The sequence below is a fragment of the Lissotriton helveticus genome, chromosome 5_1 (genome assembly GCF_964261635.1).
Source record: "Lissotriton helveticus chromosome 5_1, aLisHel1.1, whole genome shotgun sequence".
NCBI classification, from domain to species: Eukaryota; Metazoa; Chordata; class Amphibia; order Caudata; family Salamandridae; genus Lissotriton; species Lissotriton helveticus.
This window is the reverse complement of record NC_136065.1, coordinates 2,993,449-3,021,077: the sequence shown is the minus strand read 5'-3', so window position 1 is coordinate 3,021,077 and position 27,629 is coordinate 2,993,449. Positions and strand designations below refer to the sequence as shown.

General features: G+C 50.7%; 1 protein-coding gene across 1 annotated transcript in view; it reads right to left on the bottom strand.

Moving 5' to 3' along the window:
* Positions 1-27,629, bottom strand: part of LOC144754045 (proteasome subunit beta type-9-like) — a 66,422-nt gene that overhangs the window by 35,529 nt on the left and 3,264 nt on the right. The window contains exon 2 of the mRNA XM_078641557.1: positions 21,839-21,906. Coding sequence (XP_078497683.1) covers positions 21,839-21,906 — 68 coding nt within the window. The remainder of the gene's footprint in view (positions 1-21,838; positions 21,907-27,629) is intronic.

Below are 27,629 nucleotides of genomic sequence, written 5' to 3'. Positions count from 1 at the left end.
GGAGTTACACGCCAAGATAACCCCTACTCACCCTCTAGGTAACGTGGCGCGAGCAGCAAGGCTAAACTTGGAGGCGATGTAGGCTAAGTATTTGCGCACGCACCCCAGCAACAACAACCAAAGGCCCACCACAAAGGAAACTCCACACAAGGTTATATAAAAATAGCCTTTGTATTACACCAAAACACATTAGATAAAACACACTTTACAATGTGCCAGAGGCACGGGCAGAATTTACAAGGGATTATTTACAAGACAGGGCCACCTGGACCACTGTCAGGAATCAGCACGTTTAGAAGTAACAATACAATACTTGTAGGCCTAGAACTTAGAACATAGCCTATCAGACAGTACCTTCCGTCCTGGTTGCACGGGATAATGCGAGTGACCTCCTTAGTAAGCTTGAGCGGGCGACCCAGCGAAGCGGCGCGGCTCAGGGGAGAGCGGCGCTGCTCGAGGCTTGGACGGGCTGCCGGCACGGTACAAGCGTTTCTCTGGGGCGTCCAATGTGTGCGGCTCAGAAGAGGAGGGGGAGGCAGGATGCGGGCGACCCAGCGAAGCGGCGCGGCTCAGGGGAGAGCGGCGCTGCTCGAGGCTTGGACGGGCTGCCGGCACGAGCTGCCGAAGGGAACGAGCGAGGCACACTTCAGCGAGGCCCCAGGGGCCCAGGGAGATCAGACAAGTCCCATCAATTTGGCAGGGAAGGCACCATAGAGTCCACTGGTCCTGGGACTCTGGTCAGGGGGCAAGCTTAGTATCAAGCCCTTGGGATCACTTATAACAGAAGATCACTGTAACACAAAAATAGGACATAGCACACAACCAGTACCCACTGGTAACTGGTAAGTCCCCCCTACGCAATCCTAACCACCCTAGGAACAGGTCACGCAGGGAACCAGGACCTTACTAGCACCACCTGCACTAGCAAGAACAACCACCTCAGTATCACAATACAAGTAGGGGCATAGACCTGGGGACAAAACACATGATGCAGAACCTACATTCAGCGGTGTAAGGAACACATGACGCATCAACACACGTTCAGCGGTGTAGGGAACAGGGCACATAATGTATCAACAACACATTCAGAGGTGCAGAACACAGGGTGCGCAAAACATACTACACATTGTACATTTCCTAACACCCAAAAGCAATAGGACATAGGTCACAACAGCATCTAAACCTTTAGCGTAGAACTCACAAAGTCCAGGTTGCGCCACTGCGCCAAGACCTAAACGTAGCAGCTGCCCACAAAGTGCTGGGCAGCTGAGGGACAGAACAGGGGGCCTAAACGCTGCAGCTGGCACTAAATGCTGCGCAGCTGGGGAAAGGCCAGGGATGAAGGAGTGCGCCTCACTCCTAAAGTCCACAGTGTATGTCCCTAGGGAAAGAAATACCTACACGGTGCAGCTGCCCACTAATTGCTGTGCAGCTGGGGAACAAATCTGCGACAGGGGCCCTCACTGGCCCCTCAGGAAGCAAAACTGTGCAAACGGGGAGCCTTCTAGGCTCTAGAACATACATAGGCGCAGTTTGGAGCCCACTAGGCCTTCAAATTAAGCAATGCCCCTGAGCCTCTCTGGGCTCGAGCAAATGTGGGGCCAATGTTGGAGTCCCCCCTCCGGGGACTCAAAATCAATGAACTGCCCTCAAGAGCCTCTGTGGCTCTTCAAACAACTGTGGCGCCTTCTTGAGCCTCTCTGGGCTCTATCAAAGAATGCGGGGACCGAACCTCGCAGGCTCGCCGGGGCAAAGGTAGGCGGAGTCCCTCTCGGGGACTCGATATCACGGGGGGCCCCCACGAGCCTCCAAAACACTCTGTAGGCACTCACCGGTCTCGCGGCGGCTGGGGGGAAGGAGAGCTCCCGCTCCTCGGGGCTCTCCTGTGCTGCGGTCTGGACTGCTTGGCCGGGGCTCCCTCCATTACATGGGAGCCCCGCAACACCGGCGCTGCACTTGGCTGGCTGCCCCGGGCTCTCCTCACCTCACAGGAGCCCCGGGCGGCCATCGCTCCGCCTCAATCCTCTTCCGGTCGGCGGCAGCCAATCCCAGCGCGGCGGCGGGCGGGACTTCCTCCGGCAAACCGGAAGTCCCGCCTACAGTCAGGCGCGATGCCGCCTGACTTCCTGGTTTTGCCCGCGGCTGCGGCGGTGATTTCTCGGGGCCATAGCGAGGGGTGGGCACCCTCGAAATACACCGTAAATAGCGGGGTGGCACCCGCTAGGGCTCTGATATGCGGGGTGGCACCCGTGAAATAATTAAATAACCGGGGCAAAAGTCAAAATAAAGCGCTCCGAGCGCTAAGGAACAACACAGCGCTTTCAAGCGCTATAAGGCAAATAAAGCGCTCGCCCAGCGCTAGGCACACAGAATAAAGCTCTCATGCACCAGGGGTCAAAGGAGAGCGCTCCCAAGCGCTAGGAAGGAAAATATAGCGCTCCCAGCGCTATGAAGGCACAAAAAGCCACAAAGTCCTTCAGGAGGTGTCATCAGAAGTCCAGGGGCTGGGCAGGGCTCAGGGAGGCAAGCCATCCCTGAGCCCAAGCAGCAGCACGCCCCTGGCAAGATTCAAGCAGCAAACAAGAACATTTTCATGGGGTCACAGCCCCTCTTTTATACACCTTTTCCCTTTGTCTTTAGGTGCAGGGGGCAGAACCAGTCGCAGCTGGTTCTGGAGCACTCTTGATGGCCCAACCACCCATTCTATTCACTGGCAGGGCTTGGGTCATCAGTCACACCACAGGGGGGCGGAGCCAGCATTGTGTGGGGAAAACCCAGCCCATCCAGGACACAGGTACACTCCTCCCACACATCACTCATGCTAATCTCCCACTCACCACCGGGGCAGACCCACACAGACTTCCTGGAGCCTGGCATCCCAGCCAGCTCCAGCCAATCACACGCCAGCACCCTCACAGCACACGTACAGCCATGTCTAGAAATGGCGCTTCCCTACTAGACACATACATGCTGCATACACCATCTCGCAGCATTCACTCCCCCGAGTTCACACATACCAAACTTGACCATGCACACCTCACGCACCAGGAACTACCAGGGACACAGACATTCCCCATGCATTCCTATGGGAGGGCAGGCCAATCTCACACACGCACTCAGGGAGAGCACGCACTTTACACTGCGCCACAGTGTCAAAGTGCGCAAAGACCAGAAATCACTATAATTTCAAGGCAAAAAGTTCAGGGGTGACCCTGCCAGAAGGCCCAAGTCCAACACGACCCCCTTCCAGCCAAAACGCAGGGTAGGCCAATCACCACCGTGATGGACTTCCCTGCTTGGGGCGATAGAACACGGACGCGGGCCCGCACTGCAGGGACACCCTCCGGTTCTACGCCAAGTGGATCCATAAGACAAGCACATCCTTAAAAAAAACACAGGCCCAACTAGGCTACCCCACTGGTACTCCTTAGTTGTCCACGGCTAGGACCAGGCCCTAGGCCACCCAGATACCACTGGTCCTTGCCAATCCACAGAGTGGGGGGTAGTAACCCCTGGCCTGCACTAGCCATTCTCCACTCCCTTTCTCAGTGTAGTTCCAAACTACCACTGATCCTTCAACCTAGGGTCCACACCCTCAGGCTGACCAGAGGTCACGGGCAAGAATGCCCCACCCTACCTCTACTTCTGAAGCACCCTCCAGAACACAACTCTCCCACCAGTTTAAGACCTGACTTCCTCAGCAGCAGTGACCACAGTCAGACCAGCACAAGATCGGTGTAGTAAGGCGTTGCACTTTGCGGGCTGCCAGATGCGGCGCAGGCGGCGGCTCGCGGACCGCGTCGAGACGGGGACGGCGAGCGGCATAGACTGCGCGGCCGAAGGCAGACGCGGCTCAGTGCGGTGCCTACAGGACACCAGGCTGGTCATGACAGATAGGTCACCACTCCCTTAACTGGTCTACCACCTGGGATTCAAATTCACCGGATGCACAGGGGTCAGACTCCCTCTGACCCCCTTCCAGAGTTCTGCACCCTCCCACTGTAGAACAGGGTCCCTCCACTTAAGGTAGGCCCCACCTGCTCTCAGGGTAGTACCACAACACTCAGCCAAGAACCCTAAAGATCCCTGCTAGGCCTGTAACACCCCTTCTGGGAAACACAGGGTCTCTTCACTTAAGATGAGCCCCACCTGTGTTCACAGGGGTACCCCTAGAAGACAAACCGGCCAGGACACTGGCTACAGTCGCCCTGCCGTCCAGGACAGGCAACACCTGAACCTGGCTCCCTAACCTAGGGACGCTACCCTTTGGTTAGATGCCTGGCGCACCAGGACTTCTACAAGTTGAAAACAAAAATCTAAGACTTTCTCTCCTCCTTCAGCAGCAAGGCAACCACTGCAGGTCAATACCCCATACAGCTTACCCGGTTCCTTCTCTTCAGGCAGGAGTTCCCTCTTGTAACTTCAGGACACTACATACAGTTGCCCTTACGTCCAGATCCGGAAACACCGGCTACTGGCTCCCCAACCGAGGGACGTACCCTTTGGTCAGATGCCTGGCGCACCAGGACTTCCTTGAGGGTGACACCTAACTAATGGGTCGTGTACAAGTCTGCCTGACACTCAGGACAGAAGTGGCATCACCATGGTCACTACCTGGCGACACAACCCTTCTGGCTGGCCCCTGACCCACTGGCTCTTCCACTGGGGAACCTATCCCCCTCGCACCCCTCCATCTGGACTTCTGCACCCTCCCAACTGGAGCGGTACTGCCAGACACCAGAACTACTGGAACCCTGGTTACAGAGGTTCCACGTTCTCCAGACACTCTGGAAGATCCTCCTCAAATGACCTATTGGTACAGCCTAGGCCCGACCTGATGTTCCCTTCAGAAACACTCCAGGCCCTGACACTGGGTTTCGGGCACCTGGAGACATGCAGTCCCACCCACTCCTTCTCCTCTTGAGACAGGACGTGAGCCCCTACACCGAGACCTAGCTGGGCTACACTGAACCTCTTCCACCACGCTGGGCTGGAAGACACCTCAGACACTCCTTTTGGAATCACTCCATCCCCTATGCCTCTCTCCTCCCAGAACATTACCAACTCCAAAATTCTGTCTCTCAACAGACCACAGAAATCAAAAAGCAGGCTCCACTATCTGCAGACGTTCTTGGGAAAAGTTCAACACACAGGACTTAAATATCTGAACAAAACAAGCATTCAGCAAGCTCCCCATCCAGAGAACTTACACACACGTCCAGTGCCACACACCATTCATCCACACACACCCCTCCCCAGACTGGTAAGGCAGTTTCTACCACCCCTGACTTCTCAACCTGACCACACTTGACACAGGTACCATTACTCCAGGGCAGGGACGGGGGACACATGCACTGGACACACTTATGCTGCCACCACTGGATCTCACCCTTCTGGTGAATCCAGAAAACACACTGCACTTAGGGGGATGATCTACCCTCCCGAGCTAGGGACACCTAACTCAAAGTGCACAAGAAACACATTTCCACAGAAATGACATTTTTAGCAAACTCCATACAATAATCCCCAAAATGTTTTTATCTAAAATGTAGAGTTTTGTGGTGCAGCCAGCTGCTACTAAGGTACAACGCAAACACAAATCCTGATCCCACCGCTTGCCGCCAATGTTGGAAATGGGATCCCCGGCTGGCCAGGGCTTTCGCCAAAGTCAGTCAGAGACCACCACACCCAAGTCAGGGCAAGGGAGTTACACGCCAAGATAACCCCTACTCACCCTCTAGGTAACGTGGCGCGAGCAGCAAGGCTAAACTTGGAGGCGATGTAGGCTAAGTATTTGCGCACGCACCCCAGCAACAACAACCAAAGGCCCACCACAAAGGAAACTCCACACAAGGTTATATAAAAATAGCCTTTGTATTACACCAAAACACATTAGATAAAACACACTTTACAATGTGCCAGAGGCACGGGCAGAATTTACAAGGGATTATTTACAAGACAGGGCCACCTGGACCACTGTCAGGAATCAGCACGTTTAGAAGTAACAATACAATACTTGAGGCCTAGAACTTAGAACATAGCCTATCAGACAGTACCTTCCGTCCTGGTTGCACGGGATAATGCGAGTGACCTCCTTAGTAAGCTTGAGCGGGCGACCCAGCGAAGCGGCGCGGCTCAGGGGAGAGCGGCGCGGCTCGAGGCTTGGACGGGCTGCCGGCACGGTACAAGCGTTTCTCTGGGGCGACCAATGTGTGCGGCTCAGAAGAGGAGGGGGAGGCAGGATGCGGGCGACCCAGCGAAGCGGCGCGGCTCAGGGGAAAGCGGCGCTGCTCGAGGCTTGGACGGGCTGCCGGCACGAGCTGCCGAAGGGAACGAGCGAGGCACACTTCAGCGAGGCCCCAGGGGCCCAGGGAGATCAGACAAGTCCCATCAATTTGGCAGGGAAGGCACCATAGAGTCCACTGGTCCTGGGACTCTGGTCAGGGGGCAAGCTTAGTATCAAGCCCTTGGGATCACTTATAACAGAAGATCACTGTAACACAAAAATAGGACATAGCACACAACCAGTACCCACTGGTAACTGGTAAGTCCCCCCTACGCAATCCTAACCACCCTAGGAACAGGTCACGCAGGGAACCAGGACCTTACTAGCACCACCTGCACTAGCAAGAACAACCACCTCAGTATCACAATACAAGTAGGGGCATAGACCTGGGGACAAAACACATGATGCAGAACCTACATTCAGCGGTGTAAGGAACACATGACGCATCAACACACGTTCAGCGGTGTAGGGAACAGGGCACATAATGTATCAACAACACATTCAGAGGTGCAGAACACAGGGTGCGCAAAACATACTACACATTGTACATTTCCTAACACCCAAAAGCAATAGGACATAGGTCACAACAGCATCTAAACCTTTAGCGTAGAACTCACAAAGTCCAGGTTGCGCCACTGCGCCAAGACCTAAACGTAGCAGCTGCCCACAAAGTGCTGGGCAGCTGAGGGACAGAACAGGGGGCCTAAACGCTGCAGCTGGCACTAAATGCTGCGCAGCTGGGGAAAGGCCAGGGATGAAGGAGTGCGCCTCACTCCTAAAGTCCACAGTGTATGTCCCTAGGGAAAGAAATACCTACACGGTGCAGCTGCCCACTAATTGCTGTGCAGCTGGGGAACAAATCTGCGACAGGGGCCCTCACTGGCCCCTCAGGAACCAAAACTGTGCAAACGGGGAGCCTTCTAGGCTCTAGAACATACATAGGCGCAGTTTGGAGCCCACTAGGCCTTCAAATTAAGCAATGCCCCTGAGCCTCTCTGGGCTCGAGCAAATGTGGGGCCAATGTTGGAGTCCCCCCTCTGAGGTTCCGTGACGATTTGAACCCGTGTTTGTAACATTGTCGCAAATACATAATTTTGGTATCAGTGAACCGCAAATGATCCATTTAGTATATCCTGGTGTTTTCGCTATGCTACGAGCAAGAGCACTCCTGTTACAAACACATTTCTGTTCTACCCGTGGCATCCATCTTAGAACAAGGAAGCCATTTTGTATTCCTTGCCCTCACATAGTCAATGGACACGCAATGACCTCTTTTTCATTTAAGGACACGTAGGCTTTAGCCGGCAATTCACCTTGCTAGTGACACGTGCACCTTAGGCCAGCAACGCTGTGGCAGCATGACTCGGCAAGAGCTGTCTCCCCAGCCTGAGGCCAGTCCTGCTATACTGGTTCTCGTGTTCGTTGGTCTGATCATGATTAGGCGGCCGAAGCTGGTAACCGTGCCCATTTACAACCCACAAACATCTCTTATCCTACTTTTCTATCTACTGCACCTGGCTCTGCTCCTTTCCTTCTGGGCCTTTATTAGGGGGAGGTAACGAAATTTACGATGAGGCGGTCCGGGTCTTGAATGGAAAGTTGACATGGGATTATGATGGACTAGTGGGAACCCCTCGTTCGTAATGTTTTGACATCAGATATTGTTGACGATTCCTGTGCAACGCCAAATATTTATTGTACAAGATACAAAGGTTTTGGAATGTGCTAACATGTAAAGAATTTGCCTGAAGCCCAATATTCAGTATATAAGGAGCAACCCTCTTTGTACAAATTGAACAGGCTCCTAGATACTGCCCATGTGTAGTTTCTGTGACTTCTGTGTCCCTGCAGTAATAAACCTTTGGTCTTTGACGCCACCATCGAGAAGCCCGTGTTTCTGTTTGTTTGTGCACCGAGACAGGTTGAACTCCGGGGTCTTCGGGTGTTTCCCTGACACCTCTGGACGGAACCAAAAAGTCCAGAACTCCAATTGGCGCCCAACGTGGGGCGACGTCATTCGGTACCGGTCCAAAAGCCTGAAGAGTTCGAGAAGCTTCGTGTGAAGATTTCAGAGGGAGGCGCCCCACTTCATCGATCCCGGCATATCGCAAAAGTGGCCCGACGTTCTCTTCCACGAGGGTTCCCGTTCAGACGGCTGCAGTGGTTCGTTGCCTTGACCGTCGCCCTGTCTTGGACCCGAGGTGCAGTCCTTAGTACGGCGAGACGTGACGGGTTTCTCCTTGGTGACGTCTTCAGTGCCTCAGTTAAGTATTAAGTGGTTGATAGTTGGTTACTTCGTAAGGGTTGCTCCTGTTTGGATAATCCTTTTTAGTTTTTGGTTTGGTTTGGTTTCATAAGATTATCGCTGGTTATTCTGGTTACGATAATCATTCAGTTCAGTTCGGGTATCGATACGTTTGTCTGTTCTGGTAGGCCTAAGTTCTTGGTTCAAGTGCGCACCTTTCTGTTAATTTGTGTTTCGTCTGTTTTGTGTTCCGGGTTATAAAATGGTAAGTCGGAAAAATTGTATGTTGTCTTGTTTTAGTTGCAACAGTGATTCCCAGTTGGAGGACTCGTGTTCGGTTCCTCCGATTGGAACTCCCCTTTATGATCTATATTGCAAATTTGGTGTGGGCCCTATCTCTTATAACGAGGTATGGATCCACTACACAGAGAAAGATGGTGTCCTTAGTTGGCCACTGCATGGTAGTTTCGAACCCCAAGTTCTTGATAATTTAGAAACAAAATTATTCAAGAAGAAAGCCCGGCCGGCAATGTTTGATTCTTTCCGTTATTGGCGAAAAGAATCTAAACAGAGAGAAATTAAAAAGTTGAAGAAAGAACAGAAAGAGCAAGAGTTGACTTTAGAACAGTCTGCTAAGCAGCTACAACTCAACGAGTCTGAGAAAGCGATGGAGGTGGCCAATAGAGAGCATAATTTAGCAATAGACAAGTGCTATCCTGCTTTGCCATCAAGTACAGCTAAGATAGTAGAGGACCCTGAAAAGGATCCCCTGTTGTCTTACTTGTTACGATCACCCCCACCGTATGCACAGGGTGCTACGGCTCCACCTATACCGAATGTTCAATTACCGGTTGCTGGACAACCTGGTGTTCCTGCTCCTCTGAATCAAGTTCCTGTACCTCCTATGGTCAATATTAATGTTCCTTCGGCACCCCCTCTTTCAGGGTTGCCGGCTTCTTTACCTATACCTGTATCGCTCACACCTGCTAGTTCACAAGCTGTTTTGCCCGCTACTTCTACTGTTTCTAATCTATCTGTTCCAACTGCTACTCTATTTACTGCTTCCGCTAATATTATGACTCCACTTTCTGTTCGTCGAAGAATCACTGATTCTGTCTCTAACATTCTATCTCCCTTCTATAAAACTCTGATTAAGACTCCTACCTCTGACTCTGTGCAGAGACGTAGTCAGCTTCCCAGTACTGAAGAAAGAGGGATATTAGATTCCACTGCTCTTAGATGGATTTCGAAAGTTGGAAGATATAATGTACAAGATGTATTAGATACATTTATGCAATGGAACGAACCGACACAACGATATGTGTTTGATGAAATGTGCTTCCTTCTACGTGAGGAATTGGAAGAGGATGACCCTGAATCAAATCTAGAAGAATTAATTAATGTTCAGAAAGAGTTTGCTGCAGGTATGATAGTTGGACAAAATATAAAAGAAGCGATGGAACTGATTTTAAGTTATAGGAATGACCCATCCCTTCGTTCTCCGAGGGAGTCAGAGAAACGTAGTACGAAACAAAATCGTCAATATCCAATGAGAGAGGTTCCATCAATTTGGCGTGAAGCTGTGCAAGCTAATGTAAACCTTGGTATTGCAGCCGCTCCGGCCCAATTCCAGAGAGTATGGATACATATTCCATGGAAGCGAGCTGAAGTATTAGCAGTGAAACAGGCCTTGCCAGATCCGCGTAAAAATCCTGCAGGGTACTACAAAGAGTTGGCTCAGACAGTTGACGCTTGTGTATTAAATCTAGCTGACATAGATCTGCTATTTGGTAATGTAGTACCGCAACCAATTTGGGCTAAAATTCGTAAAGAGAATCATCCAGTTGCCCTAGGTGGTGATTGGGCAGCTATAATTGCAGCGGATGGTCAACAAATAGGTGGTTCTAAACCTGAACCCTTAATTGCTAATTTGCCTGGTAGAATAATAGATTTAATGAAAACCCTAATGCCAGCATTACGCGTTAACTGGGCCAAATTGTCCGCGTGCAAACAGAAGAAAGACGAAAGCGTCTCCGACTTTTTCACAAGATTCGAGGAGACTTTTGTGGATCATAGTGGTCAGGATATGAGCACAGAAGGAGGCCAAAGATTATTTGTTGATAAATTTGTGCACAATCTGTTGCCAGAACTTAGTGGTAAATTAAAGAATTCTGAAAGTGCGTGGGCTGTCTCTACGACTGCGCAAATACTTGCTACTGCCCAGTACTATGAAAATAGGGACAAAGAGGAGAAAGAAAAATCAGATAAAAAGACGAAAGAGTTAAAAACTAAAGTTCTTTTACAGCAAGCATATCCGCCTCGCACCAATCAGACCAATACACAGCAAGGGTCATATCAAAGAACGGAGTATAATTCTCAGAGGCCACAGTACCAATGGAATCAGTGTGCTTATTGCAAAATGGAAGGCCATTATAAGACTGAGTGTCCGGTACGGGCACAAAATAATACTGCGGCAGCTCAGAGAGGTCGTGGTGGTTATATGCAGAATTCTAGAGGTCGAGGAAGAGGTGCTATGCCTCCACAGACAAGTGATCGCCCTTCTAATTATTTCGACCAACGAAATGGACAATCTGCCCAACAGAATAAGTCTCAACAGTATCATGTTGAAGATTACTATGAAGCTAGTGAGGAAGTTCAGCCAAGGGAGTACTAGGACAGCCATGGACAAAGAGAGGGAGTAGTATCAGTTCCAGTAGATCAGAGTGGGCCTTATGTCGCAGTAGCAACATCAGGTATAGTCGAACCGTTTCTGTTGGATACTGGTGCAGCAAAAAGTTCTATCATTCATGCGAAACTCCCTGGCGCACCTTTGTCTGGCTCAACAAACGTTTCAGTAGGTTTTTCAGGCGCCCCTGTTCACAACCCTGTTTCTGGTCCTTTGTCTATTTCTGTTGGACCTCGAAAATTGAAAGCACCCCTGATTTTGACGACAGGTTGTAATGAAAATCTGCTTGGTTTAGACTTATTAAAACGCCTATATGCGACATTGTACTGTTCTCCAGAAGGAGTACAGCTTACGTTGGGTAAAAGAATCATCTCTCCAATGTACTTGTCGATGGATGCACTCCCACCAGAGCTGCGTTCACTCCCTGATACTCTTTGGGCGACTGGTCCTAATGATGTAGGTCTTTTAGAAATTCCACCATATGTAGTAACTTTGAAAGCGAATGTAAAATTTCCACGAATTCCACAATACAGAATTTCTACTGAAGGTGAGCGTGCGCTCCTACTGATAGTACAAGATCTGATCAAGAAAGGCGTTATAGAAGAAACTAGAGGTAATGTCTGCAATAGTCCTGTACTGCCCATTCTGAAACGAACGGACCCAACAAAACCTCCAGTATATAGATTTGTAATTGATCTTAGAGAGGTTAATAAAATTGTGATTCCACAGTTTCCTGTGGTTCCAGACATTACTGCATTGTTAACGTTAATTCCTGCTACAGCAGCATGGTTTTCAGTTATCGACTTGAAAAATGCCTTTTTCAGCATTCCGATAGCCGAGGAAAGCAGAGATATCTTCGGTTTCTCTCTAGGAGGACGAAGCTTCAGGTTTAAACGCGCTCCACAAGGTTAATGTGAAAGCCCATCCATTTACAGTCAAGCATTAAAAAGCCAGTTAGACTCATTTGTACTTCCTCCTGGTTCTGCTTTAATACAATATGTCGATGATCTTCTAGTGGCTGCCGATGACAAGGAAACTTGCAAAACAGCTACAATTTCCTTATTGCATCATTTGTCAAACTTGAATCACAAGGTGTCACCTTCAAAAATGCAATACTGTTGCCAAGAAGTGACCTACCTAGGTCATCTCTTGTCAAAGGAGGGAAGGAAGTTGACCCCAGAGAGAATAAAAGCAATTACACAGATGAATGTTCCTAGCACGCAGAGAGAAGTACGTGCCTTTTTGGGTATTACCTCATATTGTAGGCAATGGATCCCAAATTTTTCTCTTTTGGCGAAACCATTGGTAGCTTTGACTGGGAAAAATGTTCCGAGTCCAGTGCCATGGTCTGCCGAATGTCAGGAGAGTTTTTCTGAGTTACGAAATGCACTGTGTTCAGCTCCTGTATTGGGTACACCCGATTACAGTAAACCATTCACGCTCTATGTCCATGAGAGAGAAGGTTGTGCGTTGAGTGTTTTGACACAGAAATTTGGTGATAAACAACGCCCTTGTGCGTATTTTTCATCAACATTAGATCCGGTAGCTAGAGCGTTGCCTAGTTGCTTGAGAGCTACAGCCGCAGCTGCAGCCTCCATTCGGCAATCTGCTGGTTTGGTAATGAACAACATGCTAGTAGTTATGGTTCCTCATGCTGTGGATACACTCATGAACCGAACCAAGACGCAGCACCTTACCAGTGCTAGATTATCAGGTTACGAACTGACATTGTTAGCGAGTCATATTCAGATCAAAAGATGCAATGTATTGAATCCAGCAACATTGTTGCCGACTAGCCAAGAGTCGAGTGATTCCGAACCACACGACTGTTGTTTTAAAACTGAGGAAGAAACAAAAGGACGAATTGATTTAAAAGACACTCCATTATCAGATCCAGATGGCACGTTGTATGTTGACGGGTCTTGCTTCAAATTGGAGAATGGTGATGTGACTGCTGCCTATGCAGTAACGACTTTGAGAACGATTGTGGAGACTGCGAGAGTAAGTCAGAATTCTGCCCAGGCTGCAGAATTGATCGCGCTGACAAGAGCATGCGTTTTAGCTAAGGGAAAGAGAGTGAATGTGTTCACAGATAGTCAGTACGCGTTCGGCGTGGCCCATAGTTTTGGCCGTTTGTGGAAAGAGAGAGGTTTCATTACGTCCCATGGGACTAAGATCCAACATGGTCAGCTAGTTAATGACTTGTTGGAATCTCTAACCTTGCCGACTGAAGTTGCGATTGTGAAATGCAGTGCTCATAAAGCAATCACGGATGATGTTGGTCGTGGGAATGCTTTTGCTGATGAGACTGCAAAACAGACAGCTAGAAATATGATGAGTAGAATGTATGTTGCAACGTCTGCAAGATGGATTTCTGAGTCTGGAATGTGTGAGGACACAGTGGAAAGCGTGAAATAAATTCAGAAAGAGGCGACTGAGGAGGAAAAGCGTGCATGGAAAGAGAGCACGGGTAAATTGGACTCGAGTGGGTGTTGGATTGACTTGTCGGAACAATAGCGGTGGATGTTGCCTGATGCGTATGCGCTTGCAGTAGTTACGATGGCACATGGAGCAGCGCACATCAGTTCTAAAGGGATTTGTAAGATGTTGGCTCCAGTTTGGAAGAATGATGGGATTAGTAAGTGTGCAGAGAGAGTGGTGAGAAATTGTATGGTATGCTTGATGCATAATCCTGGCAAGGGAATCCCCACACCTGCAGGTCACTTCGCTCCTCCTTCCTGCCCCTTTGAAGTGATCCAGCTAGACTTCATTCACATGGATCGTTGTAATAATCTAAAGTACGTCCTAGTGGTAGTTTGTGCGTTCTCCAGATGGATCGAAGCATACCCACTGAAGGACAATACTGCTTTGTCCACTGCCAAGATCCTTCTTAAAGAATACTTCCCCAGATTCGGAATGCCACGGATTGTATGGTCAGATAAAGGAAGTGAGTTCGTAGGGAAAGTTATGCAGAGTGTGTGTGCCGGCCTAGGGATTAGACAAAAGTTCCACAGTGCGAATCATCCCCAGTCCGCGGGTTTAGTTGAGGGTTACAATGGCACCCTTAAACTGAAACTTGCTAAGATACAAGCATCCACGGGTTTGCCCTGGCCAGATGCACTGCCTTTGGCTTTGTTATCAACAAGAGCAACTGTACATTCTAGAGTAGGGCTTAGTCCATATGAAATAATTTTTGGTCGTCCTGCAAATGTTTGGGGGGTACCTAGACCGAAAGAATTAAAGCAGCTGGAATACCCAATGTTAATTGATTATCTTTTTGACTTGACTGCTAAATTGAGCCTTATTCACCAACAGGTTTTCGATGCATTGCCAAAGCCACCGGAGAGTCCAGGTCATCAGCTGAAACCTGGGGATCAAGTAGTCATTAGAAATTTTGCAAGAACGAAAAATCTTCAGCCCAGATTCGTTGGCCCTTTCCAAGTCCTATTGGCGACGAGAACTGCTATCCGAGTGGCCGGAAGGAAGAATTGGATTCATACGACACATGTCAAACGTGTGCCTCTGCCACTTCCTTACGACAACTGGGTAAAGAAAGGAATCAGTGCCTCTGAAGCAGAACAAATACCCAGGTTCATCCCTTTCAGTGATGCAGAACTGATCACTGATACATCAAACTCTGACTCTCCTCCTGAAACTGCTCTTTTGAACCCTGAACATTTGTCATCTGCACCAAAAGAACATTTGTCATCTGCAAACGCGAACATTGCAGCGTCGGCTGAAAATATATTGTTTCCAGATCAGACAGCTCCTGCAAAACTGAGATACAACTTGCGACCTCGCAATATGGACAAATAAAGCAGGAAACTGCCTATTTTCAGATTTGAATTTTCTATACATTGCCTCCAGCCAGGAAGTTTGCTATTATTTTATTGTTTTAAATTTTGCCTTGCCGTCTGGGTAGCCGTAGGGTCGTGGCTGTGTGCCTAGGTGAATCTGCAGGGGTCAGACATAAGGTCGATCTTTCTGTTAGTTCTGGGAACTCCCAGGGCTGATAGAGGCATTTTCATCTACGTACACATCATCAGTGGTCACGAGCGGATTGTAGAAGATGGAGCTTCCTGAGCTGCAACGAATGAATGTAATTTATGTTTGCAGAAATAGACTGTACCGAATACTTCACAGCAAATGCTTTCTAATGCAATGTGCAGTTACATTTTTAATTGTTTTGATAACGTTGGTGGGTGGAATCATCTTTGGTGTACATTTGATTTTTATGCCGGTAACTACAGTACCTCCCCTTGATCCTACTACTTCTACGGTTTCTTCTATGCATTCTTTTCACTCATTCCCTGAACACGAACAAGCTCGACGCTTAGAATTTATTAACAATACATTTGTACAGCTCTTGCATCAACACCAACTGGTAGTTAATACTACAGACTGCTGGGTGTGTGGCTTGATACCTCACACTATGGATAAAGGCATTCCCTATCTAGTCTTGCCTTTTAGCTATAATGGATCATTTCAGGCCTTTCAGACCATTTTTTCCTATGCCCTTGAGACCTATCCTCCGCGTCCACCACGGTCCACTAAATACAACTCAGCCAACAAAGCTTTAGTCCAGGGAATTATTGACATGATTAAAGACGTCAATAATACTCCATCTTACCCTAGAGATGAATTACGGGTGTATTTGAGTTGGAACTCTACCGAGTATCGCCTTAGTTTGGGAGAAAGCAAGCGTAAAAGCTCCACTTCAGTTTGGGTCGTGCCTCACCGAGGTCAGGTCTGTTTGCAAGGAAATGGGAGAAATCTGAGAGCTCAGCTAGGGAGGAGTGAGTGCGTTGAGACTTACGTATTTCCGTCTAACTCCTCCCCTGCCTTCCTTACTGCTAGGGGTACTTACTTCATCTGTCAAGACAGAGCGTATACATGGCTGCCTGCTGACTTTTCAGGTTCATGTTATATTGCTCGATTGTTACCTCCGACATACACTGCTTCTTCAGATTATCACAAGACCAGAGTGGCAAGAGGTGTCTTCAGCAAGGAAGATACCGCTGGTCAGGAAGCTGGAGACTTCTTCAAAGGTTTCCTTCCGTTTTGGGGGCCTATGGCCAATAGTAGAAATCTACGTCAACTAACACGGGTAGTTGAATCTACTATTACAGAAACTGCTGGTGCCCTTAGTAACTTAACAGCTGAGCTTCAGGCGGATCGTCTCATGACGTTGCAGAACCGTATGGTTCTAGACGTAATACTTGCAGATCGAGGTGGGGTATGCAGAATGATCCAATCGAGCTGCTGTGTTTTTATTCCCAATAATGCTCCAACCGTCTATGAAGCAATCTCTAAGCTACACAAGATTTCCGACTCTATACACGTAGACAAGGGAAACTGGTCCTTCATGGAGTGGTTTTGGACTCTGGTATCAGCGTGGGGATGGAAGGTTCTGATGGTCATTGGTGTCATCCTAGTATTTCTGTTCTCATGCTGCCTTATTATCCAATGTGGTCCCGCTTTGTGTAGTCTCTGTGCTGCAACCTGTTTCAGAAAACCACCTGCATTAGGAGAAAAGGCACGAGACAGGATGATGATGCAACAACATGTCACTGACCTAATGAGCATAGAGTTAGATTCTGACATAGACTGAGTAATTGCCTATGTAAGGGCAAAAGGAGGGTCTGAGGTTCCGTGACGATTTGAACCCGTGTTTGTAACATTGTCGCAAATACATAATTTTGGTATCAGTGAACCGCAAATGATCCATTTAGTATATCCTGGTGTTTTCGCTATGCTACGAGCAAGAGCACTCCTGTTACAAACACATTTCTGTTCTACCCGTGGCATCCATCTTAGAACAAGGAAGCCATTTTGTATTCCTTGCCCTCACATAGTCAATGGACACGCAATGACCTCTTTTTCATTTAAGGACACGTAGGCTTTAGCCGGCAATTCACCTTGCTAGTGACACGTGCACCTTAGGCCAGCAACGCTGTGGCAGCATGACTCGGCAAGAGCTGTCTCCCCAGCCTGAGGCCAGTCCTGCTATACTGGTTCTCGTGTTCGTTGGTCTGATCATGATTAGGCGGCCGAAGCTGGTAACCGTGCCCATTTACAACCCACAAACATCTCTTATCCTACTTTTCTATCTACTGCACCTGGCTCTGCTCCTTTCCTTCTGGGCCTTTATTAGGGGGAGGTAACGAAATTTACGATGAGGCGGTCCGGGTCTTGAATGGAAAGTTGACATGGGATTATGATGGACTAGTGGGAACCCCTCGTTCGTAATGTTTTGACATCAGATATTGTTGACGATTCCTGTGCAACGCCAAATATTTATTGTACAAGATACAAAGGTTTTGGAATGTGCTAACATGTAAAGAATTTGCCTGAAGCCCAATATTCAGTATATAAGGAGCAACCCTCTTTGTACAAATTGAACAGGCTCCTAGATACTGCCCATGTGTAGTTTCTGTGACTTCTGTGTCCCTGCAGTAATAAACCTTTGGTCTTTGACGCCACCATCGAGAAGCCCGTGTTTCTGTTTGTTTGTGCACCGAGACAGGTTGAACTCCGGGGTCTTCGGGTGTTTCCCTGACACCTCTGGACGGAACCAAAAAGTCCAGAACTCCACCTCCGGGGACTCAAAATCAATGAACTGCCCTCAAGAGCCTCTGTGGCTCTTCAAACAACTGTGGCGCCTTCTTGAGCCTCTCTGGGCTCTATCAAAGAATGCGGGGACCGAACCTCGCAGGCTCGCCGGGGCAAAGGTAGGCGGAGTCCCTCTCGGGGACTCGATATCACGGGGGGCCCCCACGAGCCTCCAAAACACTCTGTAGGCACTCACCGGTCTCGCGGCGGCTGGGGGGAAGGAGAGCTCCCGCTCCTCGGGGCTCTCCTGTGCTGCGGTCTGGACTGCTTGGCCGGGGCTCCCTCCATTACATGGGAGCCCCGCAACACCGGCGCTGCACTTGGCTGGCTGCCCCGGGCTCTCCTCACCTCACAGGAGCCCCGGGCGGCCATCGCTCCGCCTCAATCCTCTTCCGGTCGGCGGCAGCCAATCCCAGCGCGGCGGCGGGCGGGACTTCCTCCGGCAAACCGGAAGTCCCGCCTACAGTCAGGCGCGATGCCGCCTGACTTCCTGGTTTTGCCCGCGGCTGCGGCGGTGATTTCTCGGGGCCATAGCGAGGGGTGGGCACCCTCAAAATACACCGTAAATAGCGGGGTGGCACCCGCTAGGGCTCTGATATGCGGGGTGGCACCCGTGAAATAATTAAATAACCGGGGCAAAAGTCAAAATAAAGCGCTCCGAGCGCTAAGGAACAACACAGCGCTTTCAAGCGCTATAAGGCAAATAAAGCGCTCGCCCAGCGCTAGGCACACAGAATAAAGCTCTCATGCACCAGGGGTCAAAGGAGAGCGCTCCCAAGCGCTAGGAAGGAAAATATAGCGCTCCCAGCGCTATGAAGGCACAAAAAGCCACAAAGTCCTTCAGGAGGTGTCATCAGAAGTCCAGGGGCTGGGCAGGGCTCAGGGAGGCAAGCCATCCCTGAGCCCAAGCAGCAGCACGCCCCTGGCAAGATTCAAGCAGCAAACAAGAACATTTTCATGGGGTCACAGCCCCTCTTTTATACACCTTTTCCCTTTGTCTTTAGGTGCAGGGGGCAGAACCAGTCGCAGCTGGTTCTGGAGCACTCTTGATGGCCCAACCACCCATTCTATTCACTGGCAGGGCTTGGGTCATCAGTCACACCACAGGGGGGCGGAGCCAGCATTGTGTGGGGAAAACCCAGCCCATCCAGGACACAGGTACACTCCTCCCACACATCACTCATGCTAATCTCCCACTCACCACCGGGGCAGACCCACACAGACTTCCTGGAGCCTGGCATCCCAGCCAGCTCCAGCCAATCACACGCCAGCACCCTCACAGCACACGTACAGCCATGTCTAGAAATGGCGCTTCCCTACTAGACACATACATGCTGCATACACCATCTCGCAGCATTCACTCCCCCGAGTTCACACATACCAAACTTGACCATGCACACCTCACGCACCAGGAACTACCAGGGACACAGACATTCCCCATGCATTCCTATGGGAGGGCAGGCCAATCTCACACACGCACTCAGGGAGAGCACGCACTTTACACTGCGCCACAGTGTCAAAGTGCGCAAAGACCAGAAATCACTATAATTTCAAGGCAAAAAGTTCAGGGGTGACCCTGCCAGAAGGCCCAAGTCCAACACGGAGGGTGTCTGTCACAGCTCAGAGAGTGGCTTCAGGGGGCTGGAGAGGAGGGTGTCTATCACAGCTCAGAGAGTGGCTTCAGAGGGCTGGAGAGGAGGGTGTCTATCACAGCTCAGAGAGTGGCTTCAGAGGGCTGGAGAGGAGGGTGTCTGTCACAGCTCAGAGAGTGGCTTCAGAGGGCTGGAGAGGAGTGTGTCTGTCACAGCTCAGAGAGTGGCTTCAGAGGGCTGGAGAGAAGGGTGTCTGTCACAGCTCAGAGAGTGGCTTCAGGGGGCTGGGGAGGAGGGTGTCTGTCACAGCTCAGAGAGTGGCTTCAGAGGGCTGGAGAGGAGGGTGTCTATCACAGCTCAGAGAGTGGCTTCAGAGGGCTGGAGAGGAGGGTGTCTCTCACAGCCCAGAGAGTGGCTTCAGGGGGCTGGAGAGGAGGGTGTCTATCACAGCTCAGAGAGTGGCTTCAGAGGGCTGGAGAGGAGGGTGTGTGTCACAGCTCAGAGAGTGGCTTCAGAGGGCTGGAGAGGAGGGTGTCTCTCACAGCTCAGAGAGTGGCTTCAGAGGGCCTGAGAGGAGGGTGTCTGTCACAGCTTAGAGAGTGGCTTCAGAGGGCTGGAGAGGAGGGTGTCTGTCACAGCTCAGAGAGCGGCTTCAGAGGGCTGGAGAGGAGTGTGTCTGTCACAGCTCAGAGAGTGGCTTCAGAGGGCTGGAGAGGAGGGTGTCTGTCACAGCTCAGAGAGTGGCTTCAGGGGGCTGGAGAGGAGGGTGTCTGTCACAGCTCAGAGAGTGGCTTCAGAGGGCTGGAGAGGAGGGTGTCTGTCACAGCTCAGAGAGCGGCTTCAGAGGGCTGGGGAGGAGGGTGTCTGTCGCCGCTCAGAGAGTGGCTTCAGAGGGCTGGAGAGGAGGGTGTCTGTCGCAGCTCAGAGAGTGGCCTCAGAGGGCTGGAGAGGAGGGTGTCTGTCGCAGCTCAGAGAGTGGCTTCAGGGGGCTAGAGAGGAGGGTTTCTGTCACAGCTCAGAGAGTCGCTTCAGGGGGCTGGAGAGGAGGGTGTCTGTCACAGCTCAGAGAGTGGCTTCAGAGGGCTGGAGAGGAGGGTGTCTGTCACAGCTCAGAGAGTGGCTTCAGAGGGCTGGGGAGGAGGGTGTCTGTCACAGCTCAGAGAGTGGCTTCAGGGGCTGGAGAGGAGGGTGTCTGTCACAGCTCAGAGAGTGGCTTCAGGGGGCTGGAGAGGAGGGTGTCTGTCACAGCTCAGAGAGTGGCTTCAGGGGGCTGGAGAGGAGGGTGTCTGTCACAGCTCAGAGAGTGGCTTCAGAGGGCTGGAGAGGAGGGTGTCTGTCACAGCTCAGAGAGCGGCTTCAGGGGGCTGGTGAGGAGGGTGTCTGTCACAGCTCAGAGAGCGGCTTCAGGGGGCTGGAGAGGAGGGTGTCTGTCACAGCTCTGAGAGTGGCTTCAGAGGGCTGGAGAGGAGGGTGTCTGTCACAGCTCAGAGAGTGGCTTCAGGGGGCTGGAGAGGAGGGTGTCTGTCACAGCTCAGAGAGTGGCTTCAGGGGGCTGGAGAGGAGGGTGTCTGTCACAGCTCAGAGAGCGGCTTCAGGGGGCTGGAGAGGAGGGTGTCTGTCACAGCTCAGAGAGCGGCTTCAGGGGGCTGGAGAGGAGGGTGTCTCACAGCTCAGAGAGTGGCTTCCGAGGGCTGGAGAGGAGGGTGTCTGTCACAGCTCAGAGAGTGGCTTCAGGGGGCCGGAGAGGAGGGTGTCTGTCACAGCTCAGAGAGTGGCTTCAGGGGGCTGGAGAGGAGGGTGTCTATCACAGCTCAGAGAGTGGCTTCAGAGGGCTGGGGAGGAGGGTGTCTGTCACAGCTCAGAGAGTGGCTTCAGAGGGCTGGGGAGGAGGGTGTCTGTCACAGCTCAGAGAGTGGCTTCAGAGGGCTGGGGAGGAGGGTGTCTGTCGCCGCTCAGAGAGTGGCTTCAGGGGGCTGGAGAGGAGGGTGTCTGTCACAGCTCAGAGAGGGGCTTCAGAGGGCTGGAGAGGAGGGTGTCTGTCGCCGCTCAGAGAGTGGCTTCAGGGGGCTGGAGAGGAGGGTGTCTGACAGAGTACCATTTCATCTAGTGATATTGCTAAAAGGCTTTTGGGGATGGTGCTTGATACAACACCACCTTATTAGAATCCCGGGAGATTTCCCTAGAGGTCTGTGTAAAGTATGGTTGAATTATGGTATTAAATGTCTCACCCCGTCCTGATTTTGATGTGTTCTCTGCTGCCAGCCTTTAATGGTGGCTTACTGTGACTTGTAGATGTAGAGGATTTCTTCCAGACAGCTTCTGAAGGTTTATTTTATAACATTTGACAACATTCTTTACATTCTAAGCAGCTATAGCTTAAATATATGATTTCTATATGAGTTATAACTATGACTTACCCCCCAGACACCCGGGAATCTGAGGCCACCACAACACCCCCGGCAAACTCCACGGCGAGGATGGTCGTCTGCAAGAGAGGGAACAAATAGACATTGCAACTCTGAGAAGCAGCAACAATCTCAGCAAACATCTCAGCTCAGCAAACAAAGGGACACAGATCACCTCTTGTTGGACTTGGCCCTTCTGGCAGGTTCACCCCTGAACTTTTTGCTTTTAATTGTGACCTGGTGTTAGTGATTTTTGGTTTCTGCGCACTTTACCACTGTGTCCCAGGGTAAAGTGCATGCGTGTGGTAAGTTTGGCCTGCCTCCCATAGGAATGCTTGGGGAATGTATGTGTCCCTGGTAGTTCCTGATGCGTGGGGAGTGCAGGTGCGAGTTTGGTATGTGGCACTCGTGTGATTCAATGCTGCGTGATGATGTGTGCGGCGTTATTGTGTCTAGTATGGAAGGGCCACTTTTAGAAGTTGGTGTGCCTGTGCAGTGAACGTGCTGGCTTGTGATTAGCTGGAGCTGGCTGGTGAGCCTGGCTCCAGGAGTCAGGATGGGTGTGCCCCGGTGGTGAATGGGAGATCTGCATGAGTGATGTGAGGGAGGGGTGCACCTTGGACCTGAATAGGGCTGGGCTTCCGCCACACAATGCTGGCTCCACCCCCTGTGGTGTGTCTGATGTCCCTGACCCACTCTGTCAATAGAGAGAGGGGCTAAGCAAAACAAAGTGCTCAGGAACCAGTTGTATCTGGTTCTCCCCTTGCCTGCACCTTTAGACAAAGGAATTGTGTGTATAAAAAGAGGCTGTGACCTCTTGTAAAAGGTTCTTGTTTCTGACTGGAATCTACCAGGGGCGTGCTGCTGCTGGGGCCCAGGGGAAGGCTTGCCTCCCTGGGCCCTGCCCAGCCCATGGATATCCTGGATGCCTGGAAAGCTCTCTCCCTGTGGGGCCCCTCTGCCTTGCCTGGGGGACTGGAGGACTTTTTCTTTCCTAGGAGATGCCTACTCCAGTTCCCTGCCCCAGGAATTGAGGCTGCCGGTGTCCCCCTCGGGGAGCGCTTTATTTGAACTTTTGCAGCATGGAGCTGCTCGCTGACCTGCTCGTGTTACCAGGCAGGCGCCTACCATGCATATTGCCCACATTTGAATTACTTCTATTTACGGGTGCCACCCCGTTTATATGCACCGTAGCGGGTGCCCAACCCGCTTCTACGTTTATTTTTCACTTCGAGGGAGCCTACCCCTCATGTTTTGGCCCCAGGGAAATGCCGCCGCCGCCCGCTGCCCGCCTGACTGTGGGGGGGGGGGCCACAGGACGGAAGTGACGCGTGCGGCCCGGAAGTTATATTGCCAGCGAGGAGGTCGGGAGCCCACCCCGCCTCCTCGAGCCCCCAGAGAAGAAGCAAAGTCCTCCCGCGGCCCGGGGCTCCCGTGAGCTGTGGAGAGCCCCGGGGCCGCCAGCCGGGAAGAGGACGCAGCGCGAGTGGTGCGGGGCTCCCATGCGATGGCGGGAGCCCCGGGAGAAGTGTTCAACCTGTTGCCGGGCCGCTGCCTGATGCAACCCGGAAGATGAAGAGGGAGGCAGGGCCAGCTCCACGTCATGTCCGGAGCCTCACGGGCTCCCATTCAGAGTCCCGGTCCCTGAAGAGCGAGGACTGGGGGAAACATGGCACGTTACGAAGGCGGGGCTCCCGGGAGTGAGGGAGAGCCCCGCCAGCGCCGTTGACTGTCCTGCGGGCGGGGCGCTAGGCCAGGACCGGTGCCTGCCCCGCCGCGACAACGAGAGGAGCCTTTCCCCCGCTGAGAGCCGGTAAGTGTAGACGGCTAGGGCTGGGGGGGAAGGCCACACATGCGCCCAGGCACCAAAGTGGTGCCCCTTCTCCCGAGCGACCCCAGGTGGCAGCGGGCCGCTCCAACGATGGCCCATGTTTGTTTAAGAGCCCCTGTGAGGGGCTTGGGGGCACAGTGATTCATTACAAGGCCCCAGAGCTGAAGGGGCATTTCGGGTGGTAGAGCGGCCCCAGTAGGCAGCGGGCTGCTCCCCCCAGGATGGCAGCATGTTTGCCTCTAGAGCTTCCGTGGCTCCCACAAGAGGCATGTTCATTTTCAGAGCCTAGAGGGCTCCAAGGTGTGCAGTATTTGTCATAGAGCCTAGGAGGCTCCCAGTTTGTGCAGTTTTGGTTCCTGAGGGGCTAGCAAGAGCCCTGTTGCAATTTGCTTCCCAGCTGCCCAGCAAGTAGTGGGCAGCTGCACCGTTTAGGCTTTTATTCCTAGGGGACATGTTCTTTTGGACTCAGGAGTGAGTCGCACTCCTTCGCCCTACCTTGGCCTTCCCCAGCTGCGCAGCACTTAGTGCCAGCTGCAGCGTTTGGGCCCTGTTCTGTCCCTGTCCTCAGCTGCCCAGCAAGTAGTGGGCAGCTGCTACGTTTAGGTTTTGGCGCAGTGGCGCAACCTGGACCTTAATGTGAGTTCTGTGCTAATTGTGATTCATGTGTCTTTCCTACACCGCTGAATGTGTTTTCATGCATCATGTGTCTTTCCTACACCGCTGAATGTGTTTTTATGCATCATGTGTCTTTCCTACACCGCTGAATGTGTTTTTATGCATCATGTGTCTTTCCTACACCGCTGAATGTGTTTTTATGCATCATGTGTGAAGCTTCTGATTGTTATATGTTCTAAGTGCTAGTTCTACCAAGTGCTTATTCCTGACAGTGGTCCATGTGGCCCTGTCCCATGTATATAATCCCCTGTAAATTCTGCCCGTGCCTATGGCACAATGTACATCCTGTGATTCTGATTCTGATGTGTTCTTATAATACAAAGGCTATTTTGATATAACCTTGTGTGGAGTTCCTTTTGTGGGGGGCCTTGGATGTTGTTGCTGGTGGGTGCGTGCGCAAATACTTAACTTCCATTGCCTCCGGTGTAAGCCTTAATGCTCGTGTCACGTTACCAAGGGGGTGAGCAGGGGTTATCTTGGCATGTAACTCCCTTGCCCTGACTAGAGTGGTGGTTTCTGCCTGGTTGTGGCGCAAGCCTTAGCCAACCAGAAATCCCATTCTAACACCTCTGGAGTGTAGTAATCCCACCTGGTGACAGAACTGTATTGAGGGAGAGACAGTGAGATTGTGTGATGCCACACCATTTGGAGCTGTGCTTGAGAGGACGCAATTGAAACCGCGTCATCGAAGAAAATGGGGAACAATCTGGTAGCCCACTCTAATGTTAGCAAAGCCAACGTTGATTGTATGCTTGTGAACGGGGAACAAGCATCTTCATACTTTAACAATGAACACCAACTCCATCATTGATCGACATTCCGGTGCTTCAAGCCTTAATACAGCGCCTGCGCTCGGAGGCGCACGTCTGGCTAGAAAGAAGCGATTGCTCTCACTTTCTTCATGTGTCCTTATATTGTGACTGCTACTTAGTTTATGTGTTTATAAAAGTAAAACAGTGGATGGACATTCAGTTGTTTTGTGATTAAGCAGTTCTATATTACACAGCGTTCGGAGTCTCCAAGCTTAATGGCCTCCTCTGATGGGCCCAAGAGTCAAGACTTTAAGGGGACTGCCTGGTAATACATTTTGGGGTCTGATAGCACAGAGCTGAGGTTACCGGTAGTAAATTACTGTCACAACTGGAGTCTAATAACCCCCTGAACTTAGATAGTGTATGGTGTCACACTGGTTGGTAAATAGTGTGGATCGGAAAGCTCCAGTCTTCCTGGACACAAACACCCCTAAATAAGGTAATTGTGATTTTGTGGATGCTGCTGTGCCTGAGGTCTGAGAAGGTTCGGTGCAGGCAGCATCCTCGGACGTGACTGACGAGGGTCAAGACAGAGGATGCGGGACTGGTTCAGTGGAGGTGACAATGGACCACTGTCTCTGGGCACTGAAGAGTCGCCTCGTTGGAAGCTGCTCGGAGGCTGCAGCTCCTCAGACAGCCAAAGGACTGGAGGTAGAGCATCACTGACAGGAATTCAAACCCAACATCTGGATGGACTCCCACCATAGAGCAGGACTTATGGAAGGTGGATTCTTGAGGGGCAGGAGTCTCTCAGCAATCCATAAGAGGGTCCTGGCAATTTAACACAACTACTAAAGACCCCATTGAGCAAGCTTCACGCCCAGCTCTCCCAAGCTGCAGCACCCTCTGCCTTTCTCCCTGTTTTTCTGAATGCTTCTTCCTGCTTTTGCCTCATTTTTTTTACTTCCTTTCCCTGTTTTTCTGAATGTTTACTCCAGCTTTTACCTTGCTTTTCACTGCTTTCTCCGTGAAGCAGCTGGCAACTCCAGCGCCTTGAGACCCTCACGGTTAATTTGCACGCTTTATAAATCCTGATTGATTGATTGAGGAAGATCTTTCTGAGGATTTTGCATCTGATTTGAAAAGGACCTCTAGTGATGACTCGAGGTACTGCAGGTTTGTGAGTGTCTTGCCATCTTTAAGAATTTTTCTATTTTATGGCTTATACTTCATAAATATACCTTTTTGCCCATTTTATTGTCCTTTGCTGGATGCCACTTCATGGTTTTCTTAAGCACACAATGCTAGTTATCTTGATTTAGACCACGCCCCTACTCGGATAGGACACACCCCTTTAAGAAATGTACCACACCCCTTTTAGAGCACCCCCAGTTTTTTTCCCCACTTAAAACCCTGAGTCCACACCTTTACTTTTCGATTCCCTGCCACCGGAATCAGTAAGGAACAGACCCCACTTTTCTGAATGCAAAGTTGTTTATTTTCGTGCTCCTGCCGGCATAGATATAAATATATATACCGAGCCCCAACCTCTCAGGCTGGGCATCCTTTCTCATCAAGGCTCGTTTGGGAGGTATAATTTTGGATGCCGCCGGCTGCATTTAATTTGCAGCAGAGGATTAGGCTGAGTCGGTGCCACTGTTCCCGGGAGGCTCTGGCACTGATGGAACGGGAGGCCTGCCTGCTGGTTGTTTTAGAAGAACCTTGATGGCAGCCATAGTTTGCGGGGCATTCATCTTTGAACTTCAAGAGTGGGAGAACATTGGAGGCTTTAATGAGCAGGTACTGACGTTGAGACCATATCAATAAGAGCACGAGGACGAGAGCTTTGGATGTAAAGTGAGACACGTGCTGTCGCTTCGCCCTACACAGAATTTACTCCATTTTAGGCAAGAAAACTGCATTGTTTGTTTGTAATTATAAAACAAGGCATTCAATGACTGTGTGCTAAAAGTAATGTTGCAATGATGTCTATTCACAGTTGCAAGGCATTATGGACATTGGTGTCCTGTCAATACTGGGACATTACGATCACTGACCTACCAACTCGTATATTTCTAAAGTGGGTGCATCAGCAATATAATGATATAGAGTACTGGCTATTAAGAGTGTCATCTGATCCCCTAAACAAAAAGAACTGTGAAGCTTAACTAGTAAATGAGAGTGTATAAACAATATGTCTGCACTCTATCCTCACTGTTTGATTTTGCAGAATATTTAAATCCACAAGCAATTACCCCTCATAATTTGCATATGATTAAGACCCAGCTGGGTCGCAACACGTCATGCTATGCTAATGCTGTTGGGTTACCTGCTGTAATTAAAAACTTACCTTTACCCGCTCGTATGGAGGACTTGTCTTTCATGTGGTGGAAATCGCGTGATTTCTTCTTGAACCAAGGCATATCCTTCAACATCACTATCAACAAACCCAGACAGTCACCTTCAACACCCATCCATTCAGAAGAACCCCCACAGTGTACTCAGCACACTGACACTGGAACAACCAAACAAGGGCAGAGTGGAC